This window comes from Boleophthalmus pectinirostris, unplaced genomic scaffold (genome assembly GCF_026225935.1).
Source record: "Boleophthalmus pectinirostris isolate CB_2022bp ecotype Guang Dong unplaced genomic scaffold, ASM2622593v1 HiC_scaffold_22, whole genome shotgun sequence".
Lineage (NCBI taxonomy): Eukaryota > Metazoa > Chordata > Actinopteri > Gobiiformes > Gobiidae > Boleophthalmus > Boleophthalmus pectinirostris.
In genome coordinates this window covers 22,450,461-22,464,545 of record NW_026571190.1, presented here as the reverse complement: position 1 = coordinate 22,464,545, position 14,085 = coordinate 22,450,461, and the positions used below count along the sequence as shown (strand labels likewise).

The window sequence follows — 14,085 nt, the reverse complement described above, 5'->3', positions numbered from 1 at the left end:
TGACTTCTGTTTATAGATCTATTTGCTGCGTCTATCTCTAAAACAAATGCAGTGCAGTTCGGCCTAGTCTGCGCTCCATCTCCATCTTCCTCTCCACTGCTCCCCTCCCACCTCCTCTTCCTCTTCACTGTTTTTCTGAGCCTTCATCTGAAGATTTATCACTCCAAAAGCCTGAAGTCAGGAGGTCCCTGTTTACTGCCTGTCAACTTCGTACTTCCTCTCCTTTCTGTTGTTCTTCATGTGTCTCTTCACCCGGAACCACCTTAGCCACTTCAAGCCCAACAACTTGTACCATAAAATTCTTTTTGGTAAACATCCAGTAGACCTTGGTGGCATCCATGCACAAACATAGTACAATTACTGTAAGTGGTTTGGCTCCAGATATAAGTTATTGTTCCCTGTTTTGAGGACGATTTACTGTACAATGATAAATAGTTATGGAGGCAGTCCTCTTCAGGCCTCTCCGATGCACCAGCACAATGCAATGAATTTTTTACATAAATCATAGAGAAATTGCAGGAAAGGTGAGGAGAAGACAGCAAAATATTTTTCATCTTCAAGCAGAGTCGGATTAATGGTTTCAGGAGTTTGGGACAGTGTCTGGAGACTTGCAAATAGCACACACCTGTGCTGGTTGGACTCAGAACTGTAAATAAAGCTTACTACTTCAAACAAGCAATACACACAGCATATGGTGGGGCGATATGTGGTATTTAGCTGACTATCAGGTAGGTCCTCTATCTCAGTGTGAGCATAATTCTTATGCTTTATGTGTAAATATACAAAACCTTATTCACATACTCAGTCAGTCAAATAAAAACTCACACATAACTTGACTAGCATTTTGCTTCCAAAACTAGATGGGGTACTTTTCAGTTGCCTATCCCTGTAAGTATATTTTCTTTCATAAAGTGATTTTGACTTTGCTTTTATACCTAAATCCTGACACTATCCTCCACAGATTTCTTTACACCTTTGGGTAAGTTAGTTAAAGAGATCATACCCTTAGTTCATAAATATCAGATTGCTGTGTGCTGTCTGTATCTAATTATAAAGCAATTTCATCGATCAATAACCCGGAAGTAATGCTAGTGCAGTGTTAGCGAGCTGGTTGTTAGCGGTGGTGTAACCCCCAACTCTGCTTTGGAACCACATGTATAAACTCATCAAGGTAAATGATTAGGATATTGGGAGTAAGTTATTAAAGTGAGGAATAAGTAAAGTTAAAAATAAGCAAACAATGAAGAAAGTGTTCATGTTTTCTGTTCAAAATCAGGCAGCACCTTTATATCAAAGGTTTCAAGTAAAACAGTACTTGAATCACCATTGCCCAGCCAAAGGGAGCAGGACAGATGGAGACAGGAATTGCATGAAAATAAGAAGCATAAAAGCTTTTTATTGGATTGACAGCTCTGGACACTTCTTGTTAAGGTATCCCCGGATCTTGTTACAAAGATGGAGAGATGATGTGAGAGCGAGACAGCCAATCGTACGCATGCAGTCAGCATGGCTAAAAGCTATTATTAAGCTCATGGCAAAGGAGGAGGAAAATGCACTTCAGCCGTGTTCTGTACCTTAGTGTAGGGCACAGTGAAGTTGGACAACCGTGGACAGGTGGGACAGAGGCTAAGAGCTGCTATAATGGGGACAGCTGAACATTTGTCACTGTAAGACCACTTGTAGTTGGAGACAGAGTGGACGGGCCCCACTTAGTATAACCTAACTCATCAGATCAGCCACCCCAGGCAGACATGCAATACTGGTCAAAGCTCAGTTAAACCATTAACTCAATAATGGTGTATTGACGGTTCATTCAAACATCTGATTAGTCACCAGGGTACAGAGTATTATTTTGATTTTGGATCAAGCCCATGAAAATACGGTTCATGATGCCAAAAAGTGTAGGCACTATTAAAATCTTTTATGCGGTTGCTTTTTATAACTGCTTTAACAGGTTATAGCGCGTCGTCAGCTTTGTTTAAGACTAAGCTTTATGTGTGTTCCTCTTCATACTCATCTCTGATACTCCCTGTGGCATCTCCCGACTGCAGACCTGAATAATGTGTCTGTGAAGCATATAAAACTGATATAAAGTGTGAGTGCTTTTTATCTCCAAGAGCTGTTGGGCTTGTGCAATGTATTGTTTAATCAGCAAACCTGCATAATGACTGTATAAGAATGTGTCTGAGTTTATCGGCAGAAGTCTCATCTGTAACCATTGTGTGCACACTGTAATAAAGCCAACAGGAAAATGGGAGAGAATGTTGCAATCCAACACTGTAGTTAGTGTATGATAAGTAGGGTTTGGGTAACTTCATTGTCCCTGCAGACCATTTTAGTCTTTGCATTAGATGTGTTTGGACTGTATTTTGTAATATTTCTTTATTTTGTAAAATTTCTTTAGGTATGTACATTTTTGTGATACTTCAATATATATCTTAAAGTGACTCTTAAGTATAATAGGAGAAATATCCTTTATTACCTGATTTTAAAGCTCAGTCAGTTAGGATGTTTTTTGTAGGGAGCATGTACCATGAAATACAAGCAGTAACATGGAGTGTAATTCATGTATTTGATCTAGACTGAGACATTTGAAGATGAAAATGAAAAAAACATGTGGACTCGAAAAACCCAGTTTCTTTCCAAGAGCTAAAGTAAGATCAAACATCAAGCATTATCTAAAGAGAGCAAAAGAAGCTTTTAAAATCAGCTTTTTAAGGACACCAGAGAAAGACTAAAGCTCTGCAGTGTTCAAATAGGATGCATGGACGATACTCTATGGCACTATGTTCATTTGAAGATCAACTGATTCAGTGATGTTCTGTCTTCTACACAAGAAGATTTGAGCAAGTTGGCTTGAAAAGTGTCAATGTTTGCCCTGCTGTATTTTCATTTGGGGAACTTAGTCAAAAAGATGGATAAATCATTGATAATCATTAGTTTAATAAGTTTGTGTCAGTTTTAATACCCAAAATAAGTGGCCGAAGAAGAAATGTATTTAAAATGTTTGCTTTTGTCATGAATCAAATCAGGTTTCTTATGCAGTGAATCAAACTGTCTATACCACAACAACTAAATCACACAATACTAATCAGATTTTTGGAATCACCCAACCCTGCAGAGCTAGTTCCACCAATGGCACCAGGATAGTAATTCATGGAGGTGCTCATATTGTTTGAGTTGTTAAAGTAGCAAAAACAGCCAATTTGATCAAGATCTTACAGTGCATTATGACAATTATATTACTTTGACTGAAAAAGCATCCTTGTGTGAGAAATTATTAGTTTTGGTTTTGACAACTAAGCAAATAAGTAATCTGTGTCAATTTGGCAACACCCTTTTCAAGGAAACAGGACTATAATATCAGTGTGGTGTATCTCGCTTAGCTGAATCATTTGACATCCACTGGGTACCCAGTGATTACAGAAATAATTGAAATCTTTGGTGGTTAGGTTTGAAATGTAGATAAACTCATTGTTGGTATAAATTAATGCATTACACACTGTGTGGCAGTGATGTTACAGAGGTGGTAATTTGATGTATTTTCAAAGGTTAATAATGACAGCAGCAGAATGTATTTTACACCTGCGTTATAACATGGATATTTTGTCCTTATAAATTTTTGATAATGTTTATTGCATTTACAAATTTTACACATGGCTAAATGCATGTTTCAAATAACCGCCTAACAGGGCTGGGCTTTCTCATCTTTCTTTTAAAACTGCATTAACAAATGGAAAAATATGCAGTCAATTACCAAACTTATTTCCATGAATTTGCATATGAGCACTTAATCACACAAGGCGCTCCATCCACAACAGTGCGTCTGACTGACACTAGAAGAATAGGGTTAGGCCTGTTCATGCACACTGCACATTTGACTGGGATGACTGGAAGTGCGTTGCTACATCTGTCATGCTTTACAAAACGCTCTGCTGCTTTAAACAGAGTGGAAAGATAATATAGTGGAGCCTATCACACGGCCCGCTGGAAATAATTAATCCAGAACACACTACATTCTTCAGAGGTGGAGAGCAGCCAATAGTAAATAGCGTGCAGGCCTCATTTGGTGGTTGGTTAATGTCTTTACCTGGAGAGATAATTACGTACAGTAAGTGGGTCTGTGGGATTCTGCTGTTAACTTGGATGCTACAGTTGACGAACACCCACCACTTTTATTATTTTCATTATGCCTCTACGCCTTTGTGTTTTGTGTTGATATGGACGGACCAAGACATGGGGGCTTTAGACATAATTTATCTCCTATATATAACTCCTTCCTCGGACCTAAATCAAAACAAAGAAAACAATAGTGGCAGCCAGTATGCTTATTGATGTGAGATCACCCATTAGGGGCCTGAACAATCATGCTAAATATGACTCAGGCACAGTTCAGACTTGGTGTAGTTCAATAAAGCTAACAAACATAAACTGTAAACAAATAGGTGTGTTAACTTCACTGGAGTTAGTGCCTCCCTTAGACTTAGACAAACTTTATTGATCCACAAGGGAAATTACTTCAGGCAGATATAAGGCAGTGTCCACCTGCAATCTGACCAGAGCTAAAGAAGCCACTTGGATGAGCGGCAAAACGTCTTCACTAAAAAACCTTTGTCCATTTGACAGAAATGAAGTTTTCGTTTGCTACCGCTGAGCATAGTCATATCTTCATAAAACATTAGAGTACTGTGTGTTCCGAATACCAGGCAACAGAATTAAACAGAGATACTCTTTGATATTCAAAGGCCTGATATTAATTTGGAGAAATCAACAGCGAAATTAGGACACTTGTGAGGCAGTTATTTCTCAGCCGCAAAATAAGCTATTTAACCATGAAACTAAGGAAAGAGCAAACGAAAGAGAATAAATGAGGGAAAATACATAAATATAATCAAAATAATAAATGGTTTTCCTACATGGACTGATTTGAAAAAAAGGGAAGTTTAAGTAAGGCTGAGGATTCATATATATATATATATATATATATATATATATATATATATATATATATATATATATATATATATATATATTATACAATTTTATTATTATAATTTTTTTTTTTGTCAGCTCATGGAAATTTGTCCATTTGACCTATCCTTTAATGCCTCTGGGACAACCTCTCAGGAGCTGTGGACGCCCCCGAGAACCATATCCAGACCTTGATCTATAGGCTTGGTCAGGACTACCTGGAGGATTTTACCTATTTTGCATGTATTGGGTTGATGGGGGATACCTGAGTGCCTGGAGGAAACTCTGCACACAAGTCAAACATGGAGCTTTCTGTCTGTGAGGCAAGAGTGCAAGTCACTGCCAAGACACACAGAAATAATATGTGACTATCAATTTGAAGGATACTTTTAATTGGTAAGTGCCACCCAGCACTTGAGAATTTTAAAGTAGATTGACTTTTCAGAGCTTTTATTGGCGAGGGATATTGTTCTTCGTTGGTTTCTTTATTACTATTCTTATTCCCCACATATAATCGCATTTTTGACCTCCCGAACATTGACGAAAAGTCCCCAAACCAGGTATCAGATCGATCGGTCTGGCGAAAAATTCAATAAAATGGGAATTGCAACAATGCCCAAAGTGACCCCACTCAACAGTGCCCCCTTGAAATTTCTAAATTTTGAAATGAATGGGAGGCTGAGACGCAAAGACGCTGGCGAAAAACGCCTTCATTTCCTGTTTATTTGGTGACCTGTCACGGCCACAGGCATTGGCCTGGAGAACTCAAATTCAAATCACAATTGTGTGATCCAGGCCTGAATGTAATGAAATATGAAATCTAATAAAAGTGAACTCTATAGCGCCCCCTAGCATAGACATGAAATGTCAACATTATTGGATTTGTACCAAGTTTGGGGATAAAATTCTACGCATAATTACAAGCAAAAAAGATTATTACGGACATGAGGCATTTTTGATGGTTGGCCAGGAGAGTGCAAAGACTCCCCCAAAAAATAGTTAAAAAACGATTACACCCACAGGCTTAGTCCAATCGTGCTGAAATATGAATCACAAATTCCTGATCACAGCCTGATTATAATACATAGTGTATTATAATAATCAAAGTATATGAAAACTGAACACTATAGCGCCACCTAACATAGACATGAAACATCAACATAATCGGATTAGATAAAGGAAATTCGGGACAATGGTAAAGAACAATGAGAACACTCTGTTACATATATATATATATATATATATATATATATATATATATATATATAAGTATGTATATGTATGTGATGTGCAGCTATATCAGAGTTTGACAGTTCAGTTTTGCAGAAGTTATTTTAGATGATTATTGCAGTTTAAAATGTTGTGATTTAAAATGCGCCAATTGTAACATATTGATCTGCTGGTGTCGTTAATTATAACTATAGCAAGTACATTATTCTTTGGTAGGTCTTTTTAATAACTGAAATAACTAATTTTAGACTAGCTGTTTTTGTCTTGTTTTTGTCAACTATATAAAAAAAAAAAGTGTGGCATTTGTAATGTTCCAGGTCATATTCACTATTGCATTAGCTGATTTAGATAATCGATATATAACAATAACTGCTTGTGCTGGCATGTCTCTCTCAGACTGAAGCCTGTGAGTGTTGTGCTGCATATATTAGCTGCATTAGGTGTTGCTATCATGTGGTGCTGGAGACAGTGTCGGGTTTAAGTGGTGCAGGCTGATGCGATGGAGGCCCGCTGGTCACACAGGTTAATGTAGTATTGACTGGGTCCTAGAGGTGAGGTTAGAGGCTACAGCAGGGCTAACCGAGGGAAAGGTAGGAGCATGCAAAACTGTGGAAGTGCCATCTCATCCACAGATGTGTTAAAGGGAGACATGACAGGGATTAGATTAGATTACTTTAATTATTTTTATGCAGAACAAAAATCGATCTGTTGAATAATATAATTAACTAAAATGGGTGCACTGTGTCATTGCCCTTGTGTTTCTCCTGGTTATCCAATTATACACTGTTTAAATAATGATGCGAGGTGACTAGTCAAATTTACTGTAATTGTGCTATCAAGAGTGAATGGCTGACTCCCCCTCAAATGTGTCTTTGTTATCAATCCTCATAGATGCCGGCTTCTAGCTGACATGCTCGCTAATGGCAATAGCAGGAAAGTGATTGAAATGGCATTGTTTCATTGGAATTCAGTTCAATTTTGAATGTACTATGTGAATGTATGTTTTCTCATTTATTGATTTGCATCTCCGCCTCAGAATGTTAAAGGTACTCTATGTAATTTTATAGTTGGGGGACCAGTCACCTGCTGGTCTTTATGTAGCTCTTGTTGCTTTGAATGGAATGTTCCATAGTATGACATTACATTTCTCTATTTTGCATTTACACATTCGTAAGGTGGGGGCCAACAGTTGTGCAATTAGTAGGTGTTTGGCAGAGCTGTCAGATCCACTGACCCACAGTTTGCAGTGCGATTCCAGCTTCCACAGATGACTGCTGTCGTTGTGTCCTTGGGCAAGACACTTCCTCACCCCGAGTGTCTGTGTACACTGGTGTATGAATGTGTGGTTCCTTGATGAAAAGTGCTTAGAGTGCCTTACTTCAGAAGTCTTACTGATGTTTTACTGTGAACTGGGTAGCCTCTCCACAGACCTGACTTGCACCTATATTTTACTAAATGTGTTTTTTTTTTTCCTCTTCTTTCACAGGACAGTCCACTGATCCTCCAGTCGGACCGTAATGTAACAGTCAATGCCAGGAACGGTGAGGGGCAGCTGACCGGACAGCTCACAATCGGTAAGCCCATTCACCTCAAAGCACCAAAAATGCTGCTTCTTAATATTTTCCTCACAGAGAGCCAATCAGGTTGTTTTGTTTGTGCTCAAGTTCCTAAATGCACTTTAGCTCTTTCTGTTTACCAAACTAAGTGCTATCTATTTCCATTAGAGCATCTCACCGAGGCTGACAGCTGCACTGTTTTTTCAGCCAAATCTGTTTTTCAAGATCTTATTATATTAGACCAAGGGCCCAGTGTCGTGCAGAAGACATCATTCAGAGCAAATATGACTTATCCATCTCCACATCTATAGACAGATTTAAAACAATTAGAGGAGCGCTCTGTGGTGAATCTACTGGATTTGTCTGTGTGTAGAACTGAAGAGAAGGGACTGCAGAAGGGCCACAGAGGATAACTCAATAAAGTATAATTCTGAATTAGGGGAGGATATTGATAGAGTACAACTTTTTAACTCTTACAGTAAGACCAAAAACATTTCAGTTGTAAAATAGAGTTAAAAAATAGATTCCACGAATAAAGGTGTCCTGCGTAACTTTTCTGATGGAGGGTCTGCAATCTGTTGTCTCCATAGAGATGTTACAGTTTTTCCTGGAATGTCCCAGTGTGGCATTAAGCATCTTGCATTTACTCAACAACATGTTGTTTGTTTTTTGTTTTTTTAACTTAAAAACTTGCATTCTTACTGTGAGTGGGCTTGCCTCTCCACACATTTGACATATAACTTGGCCCTGTGGTGTCATCTGCTGTCTCCGTAGAGATAAGTGCAATGTCATACTGTGGAACATTTGAGGCAACATTTACATGGAGAGAAGCAGGTGATGAACCCTCCACCAGAAATGTTGTATACTTCACCTTTAAGGGTTGATGATATTTGTGACCAATGGGATACTTTTCAGTTCATGAGCCACATATGTCTTCTTGTATGAAGATTGAGTGTGTGATTGGTGGGAGGTGCAGACTGGCTGGTCTGGTGGTTGGTGGTTCTGACAGTTTGCCCAAGGACAGATGTGACTAAGTGAGAGGAACAGAGAAGTGAAAATTTTGTAATGTATCAGTTGGTGCCTCTTCTGCTTTTCATGCACGATACATATCTTTTTATAGGCTTTTTATTTTTAAAATCTTCGTCAAATATGCTCACGACTCAGACTAGGAATGCTACAGTGAGGTCCCATAATAAAATAAGCCTGTGGGTTAAAGCAATTTATTTTTGAGCCAAAGTGAGAGAAATAAACACATTTAAAATGCACAGCCGGAGGTTCTGCCTGATGCTACTGCCTTAGGTGTGCCTCTCAGGCCACTAAATAAAGTCACTATATTTCTATGGAAAGTTTGATTATTATAATGGATAATGCTTTCCCCAACTCCTCTGTGACTAGAGCGCCATTTTAATATCTAACAATAGTAATCTATAATGCATGACCAAGCCTGGTAATGACTAAACAAAAAGTGTCTAATAGGCTACAAACTCAGTTTGCAAGTTAATGTTTTCCTCTAATATTAAGTACCAAAGTGTTTTTGACGCTTTATGTCCTTACTATTGTTATGGCATCAACTTCCTCTTGTATGTCTCTAAAACAGAAAAAAGAATATCTGAATATAAGGTGGAACATTTTCATTATAGTTTCATCGACTGATTGTGTGGTCTGTATAAGAGGTGATCTATCTCTTATATTCGCTCTTATTTACACAATCTTTATATTGTGTGGCACAATATAGACATTGTGTTACACTTTTTAGAAATAAATGTGCTGTCCACCAGAATTGCATCCATTGCTTTATGCCTGATCATTGCAGGTACAGCATTTAGATTGTGACAGTTGAGATGAATGGTATTTGGTGCTCGACGCCCCGTATCTGCTGTGTGGTGTACACTGCAATATAGAGATATTTATCAGCAGAACTTGTGTTATTTTCTGCACACATTCACACTCCTTACCTCTCGCCTCTTTGATGGGTAGAATTTCCTGACAGCTCGTCTCCTGCTGTTAAAACTCCCTAAAGCTATATTCCTCACCGAGAGAAAGACTTTAATGCTGGTGGTGTGGACGTGACTGTCTGTGCATGCGGCGGTATGCACTCAATCACATAGAGTATAAATGAGGACTCTGTGACGACTAAATGCCAGTGGCTGTGTTGTTTGTTGTGCACTTACCATTAAGCAGACAATCAGGATTTAGTGTGCCTTCATCTGGCAACAATAAAAGAAGACATAAAAAAGAAATGGTAACTAGCTGTGGGTTGTAGCTATTCTTTTGTTTTAGCCAACAGTTTTTTGTATTCTGGCACATCCCCAAACATAACCTTGAAATATAACATGCTACGTGAAAAATACTGTTTTAAAGAATGCAATTTGGGTGCAGACTTGATCAAAACAAGTTTGGTGATGGAAAATTGATTTAAAATAATAAGACATCTGAGTTTTAATGGTGCTTTTATTTTATTATATTTCTTTATTTTTTGAGTTTTGTTTTTGAGATTTGCTCTGGTTTAGTGCAGCTTTAGATCTCGTCTAGACCAAGTTTAGTTCTAGTTTAGTCCTAGTTTAGACCCAATTTTTATATGGCGTGTGCACAAATGTGGACAAAGATGGCCTCAGTAAAAATGCTATGCAAATGCAGTAAAATAAAACTTAAAGGTCCTATGTTATACAAAATTGACTCTTGGGAGCTTCAAGCCATGTTATAATGTTGTTACCTGATCACAAACATACTTGGTGTATATCTTGTTTCAGTCACACATGTTTGAGTAATCCTTTTTTATTAATCTGCCTACATCTCCAAAGCTCAAAATGCTCTGATCCACCTTGTGATGTCATGTAGCAGTATTTTTTAGTGAAGGTGTATGGAATTTAAAAACACACTCCCTGTATTGCCACATGACATCACAAGGTGGAACAGAATATTTTCTGAGAACAGAGAAGAACTCAGCTTAAATATGCAGGTTTGTGCGTTAATGAAACAAAACACAACTCCAGGTATGATTTTGATGAGGAAACATTATAACATAGATCAGAAAATAGCGTAATAGCCCTTTAAGGTATTTTCATGTGAGTGTCTTGAGTAAAAAAACTGTTATAAAGACTGACTGACTGACTAAAACCTGTTATAAAACACTGAGGAAAAACCTGTTTTAAAGAACACAAATCTTCCCATATAAACATGGGCGATCTTCAGTACTGTGTCACATCGAATCGTACCTTCCTTTCACAGAAGGCGTTCCTTGAGCAGAATTACTCCATTGTGTGAAATCGGAGCCACTTGGACATCGGCACTCAGTGACTGCTGCAGGGCGACTGTGGGAGACCAGGCATCCTCTCATCAAGAGCTTTTGTTTGAGCCTGGAAATCCCCTCAGTCTCCCACCTCTCTGCTGACTCCAACACTCCACAACACCAACAAACTTCTCTATTCTCTCTGGGTTTCTGAGAATAATGAGAAGACGGTTATTTGTGTTTACCAGACATTTGCCACTTAGGGAGGCAGGAAAGTTGCAGCTGACTAAAGCCCTCATTAGTATTCATTACAGAAAGACACTAGAGGACCAGCTCTCCCAGGTCTGAGCAGGAGGTGCAGGATCAGAGCAGCAGCCCAGTGAATATGAGAAACAGATGAATGGTTTCAGAGCCAGTTTACCCAAACAGTTTGCTACTTTAAAAAGCTTTGAGTTATAAAATGGGAAAGACTGGCCTCACCAAGATCTTTTATGCCAGTTAAAGGTGCTTTATGTAACTTTGCTGGTGGAGGGTCCGTCAAATGCTTTTCCTCATGGAGATGTTATTGCTTTGTCTGGAAAGGTTTAAGTTACAGGTCAGATATGTGGAGAGGCAAACCCACTCACAGTCTGTTTTTCTATGTATTTTTGAGCAGTAAACCATCTGTAATTGAATACATTTAAGGTAGAGCTGTTTAAAGTCATACTGTGGAACATTCCAGGCAGAGCAACAAAAAGTTGACCGAACCAGAAAAAGTTTTATTGTCATATTCAGCAAACAACATCCACTAACTACTTTAGGTACGGTGCAATATAAAGCAATGAATATTAATAGAAAATCTAAACTATGATCAAATAAAGCAGACAATAAAGCAGTCAAACTAAGGCCCGGGGGCCAAATTTGGCCTGCAATATAATTATATTTGGCCCACGAGATCATATCAAATATGTATTAGAGCTGGCCCACTGGCTACAGATAGGCTATAGAGACATTATTAATTTAAAATTTTGATATTTTATATTATGCTTGTTCTGGATTCAATGTTTAAGCAAAACTATTATTAAATATTTATTAAAGTATTAAGTATTAAAGGTCCCATATTACACAATACATTCTTGAGAGATTTAAGTCAAATTATAATGTTGTTACCTCCTCAAAAACATACCCGGAGTTGTGTTTTGTTTCATTCACAAATGTTTGCATAACCCTTTATTATTAGACTGTCTACATGTCCAGAACTCAAAATGCTTTGCTCTGCTTTGTGATCTCATGAAGCAGTAGTTTTCAAGTTGACAGCTACATTTTACCTTTAATTCAGTAGAGACTGGCAATTCTAGGGCTGGAATTATTCAAGTGATTCTAGTGAAAATGTATGGAGTTTAAAAACACAGTGGAGCACTTCATTTATTACCACATCACATCACAGATGGAACAGAGTGTTTTCAGTTTGAGAGAAGAACGCACCCTGTAAATATGCAGGATTTGTGTGTTAAACGTGTGAATGAAACAAAACACAACTCCAGATATATTTTTGAAGAGAAAACATTATAACATAGAACAGAAAATAGCTTTCTATGGGCCCTTTAACTAAAAAAATAGACTTTGAATGTACATAAATCCAAAAATGTACAGTATAAACTAGGGATGTAACGATATCCAAGTCCCACAACACGATGTCGTCATGGTATGAACCTCATGGTTCGATATTTATTGCGATATCGTGGAAAAGCTCAAGATATGGTGGGGAGGCTCCCGATTAGGGATGTAACAATATCCAAATCTCTCGGTATGATATTTTCACGATATACATCTCACAGTACGATATTTATTGCGATATTTTGAGGAGGCTGCAAAAACAACTGTGAACATGCTCCTTTTTCTTCTTAAAATGCCTTGACAAGACTTAACCCTCATATTGTGTTAGAAAGCAAAACGCGTCTTTAGTGTTACCGGGTCAAATTTGACCCGTGATTTAACTCAGCCTGAAAATACTTAAAAACACTAGTTATCATCTAATATTGTTTTTCACGTCATAACTAACTTAGTATGTGTTCATGTCCATGGAAACACTTTAATTATTATTATTTTAATTTTTTTTGGCTCCACAGATCTTTTATCTTAAAATATACCACTCGTTTTTGATTACAAAAACTGTTTAAATTCAGTAATTGTATTTATTTGTATTTGTAATTGTATTTTATAAAATTAGTAATTATATTATATAATTATACTATAATCATAATAATTGTATATATAATAGATATAATATAAATATAATTTATATAAGTATAATTATATTGGGTGTCAAGAGGGCTTGATGACCATGAAATGTCACCTTTTCTTGACTTGAAGACGTCTCTTTCAGCCTTTGTGACATCTGGGTTCTCCTCATCAGATGTGTGCTCTTGTTCAGGGTCATACTGAACCTCATCTTCATCTATAGACGTATATATGAATAACTAACGCTGTAGCTGCCACGTTCCAAATAGGAAGTTCTCCAGGAGGCTCTTCCGGCTCCTTCTGACTCTGGCTCCAACTGACTTATGTAGGGATCTTGTCGTCCTTCTCTCTGTAACTGCTGCTTTGAGCCTCATCATTTTCGTCTTAAAATATACGTATTAACCTGCGACACATGATCCTGATTTATTATTTTTTTGGCTATTTTTGTCTGTCCAAAAAAAATTCTATTCATAACATTGAACCTGGCTCTAGTTTCACTCCTGTAACCATGAGCATTGTGAGCTTCATTTGAGCGGTGCTGAACGCTGTGGGTGACATCACACTCGCTTAGTCCACTTCTTTTATACGGTCTATCTCCTCATCCTCAGACACACTTTCCTCAGCTTCACTTTCCTCTCTGTGTTCAGAGTCATTGTCATGACCAAAAATCTGATCCAGCGCCTCATTAACAGTAAACCTGCTCATGTTGACTGATGCTGCAACAGAATACAGCTGATAATATCTCACTAAAACCCTGTTTATATATGACAATGTTTATTTTTGATTCAAAATGTATCAATGTGCTGCGAGAAACAGAAGAGTTCACGTGGGTGAACAGGACTGTTGTGTGTGTGTGAATATAGATTCTACGAGAAAGTT

The 14,085-nt window shown here is 37.8% G+C and overlaps 1 protein-coding gene across 3 annotated transcripts in view; it reads left to right on the top strand.

The window, feature by feature from the left end:
- LOC110166247 (zeta-sarcoglycan) overlaps positions 1 to 14,085 on the top strand; it is a 209,428-nt gene that overhangs the window by 130,985 nt on the left and 64,358 nt on the right. For all 3 annotated transcript variants that reach the window (XM_020931474.2, XM_055158707.1, XM_055158708.1), the window contains one exon: positions 7,688 to 7,775. In XM_020931474.2, the coding sequence (XP_020787133.1) occupies positions 7,688 to 7,775 (88 nt within the window). The remainder of the gene's footprint in view (positions 1 to 7,687; positions 7,776 to 14,085) is intronic.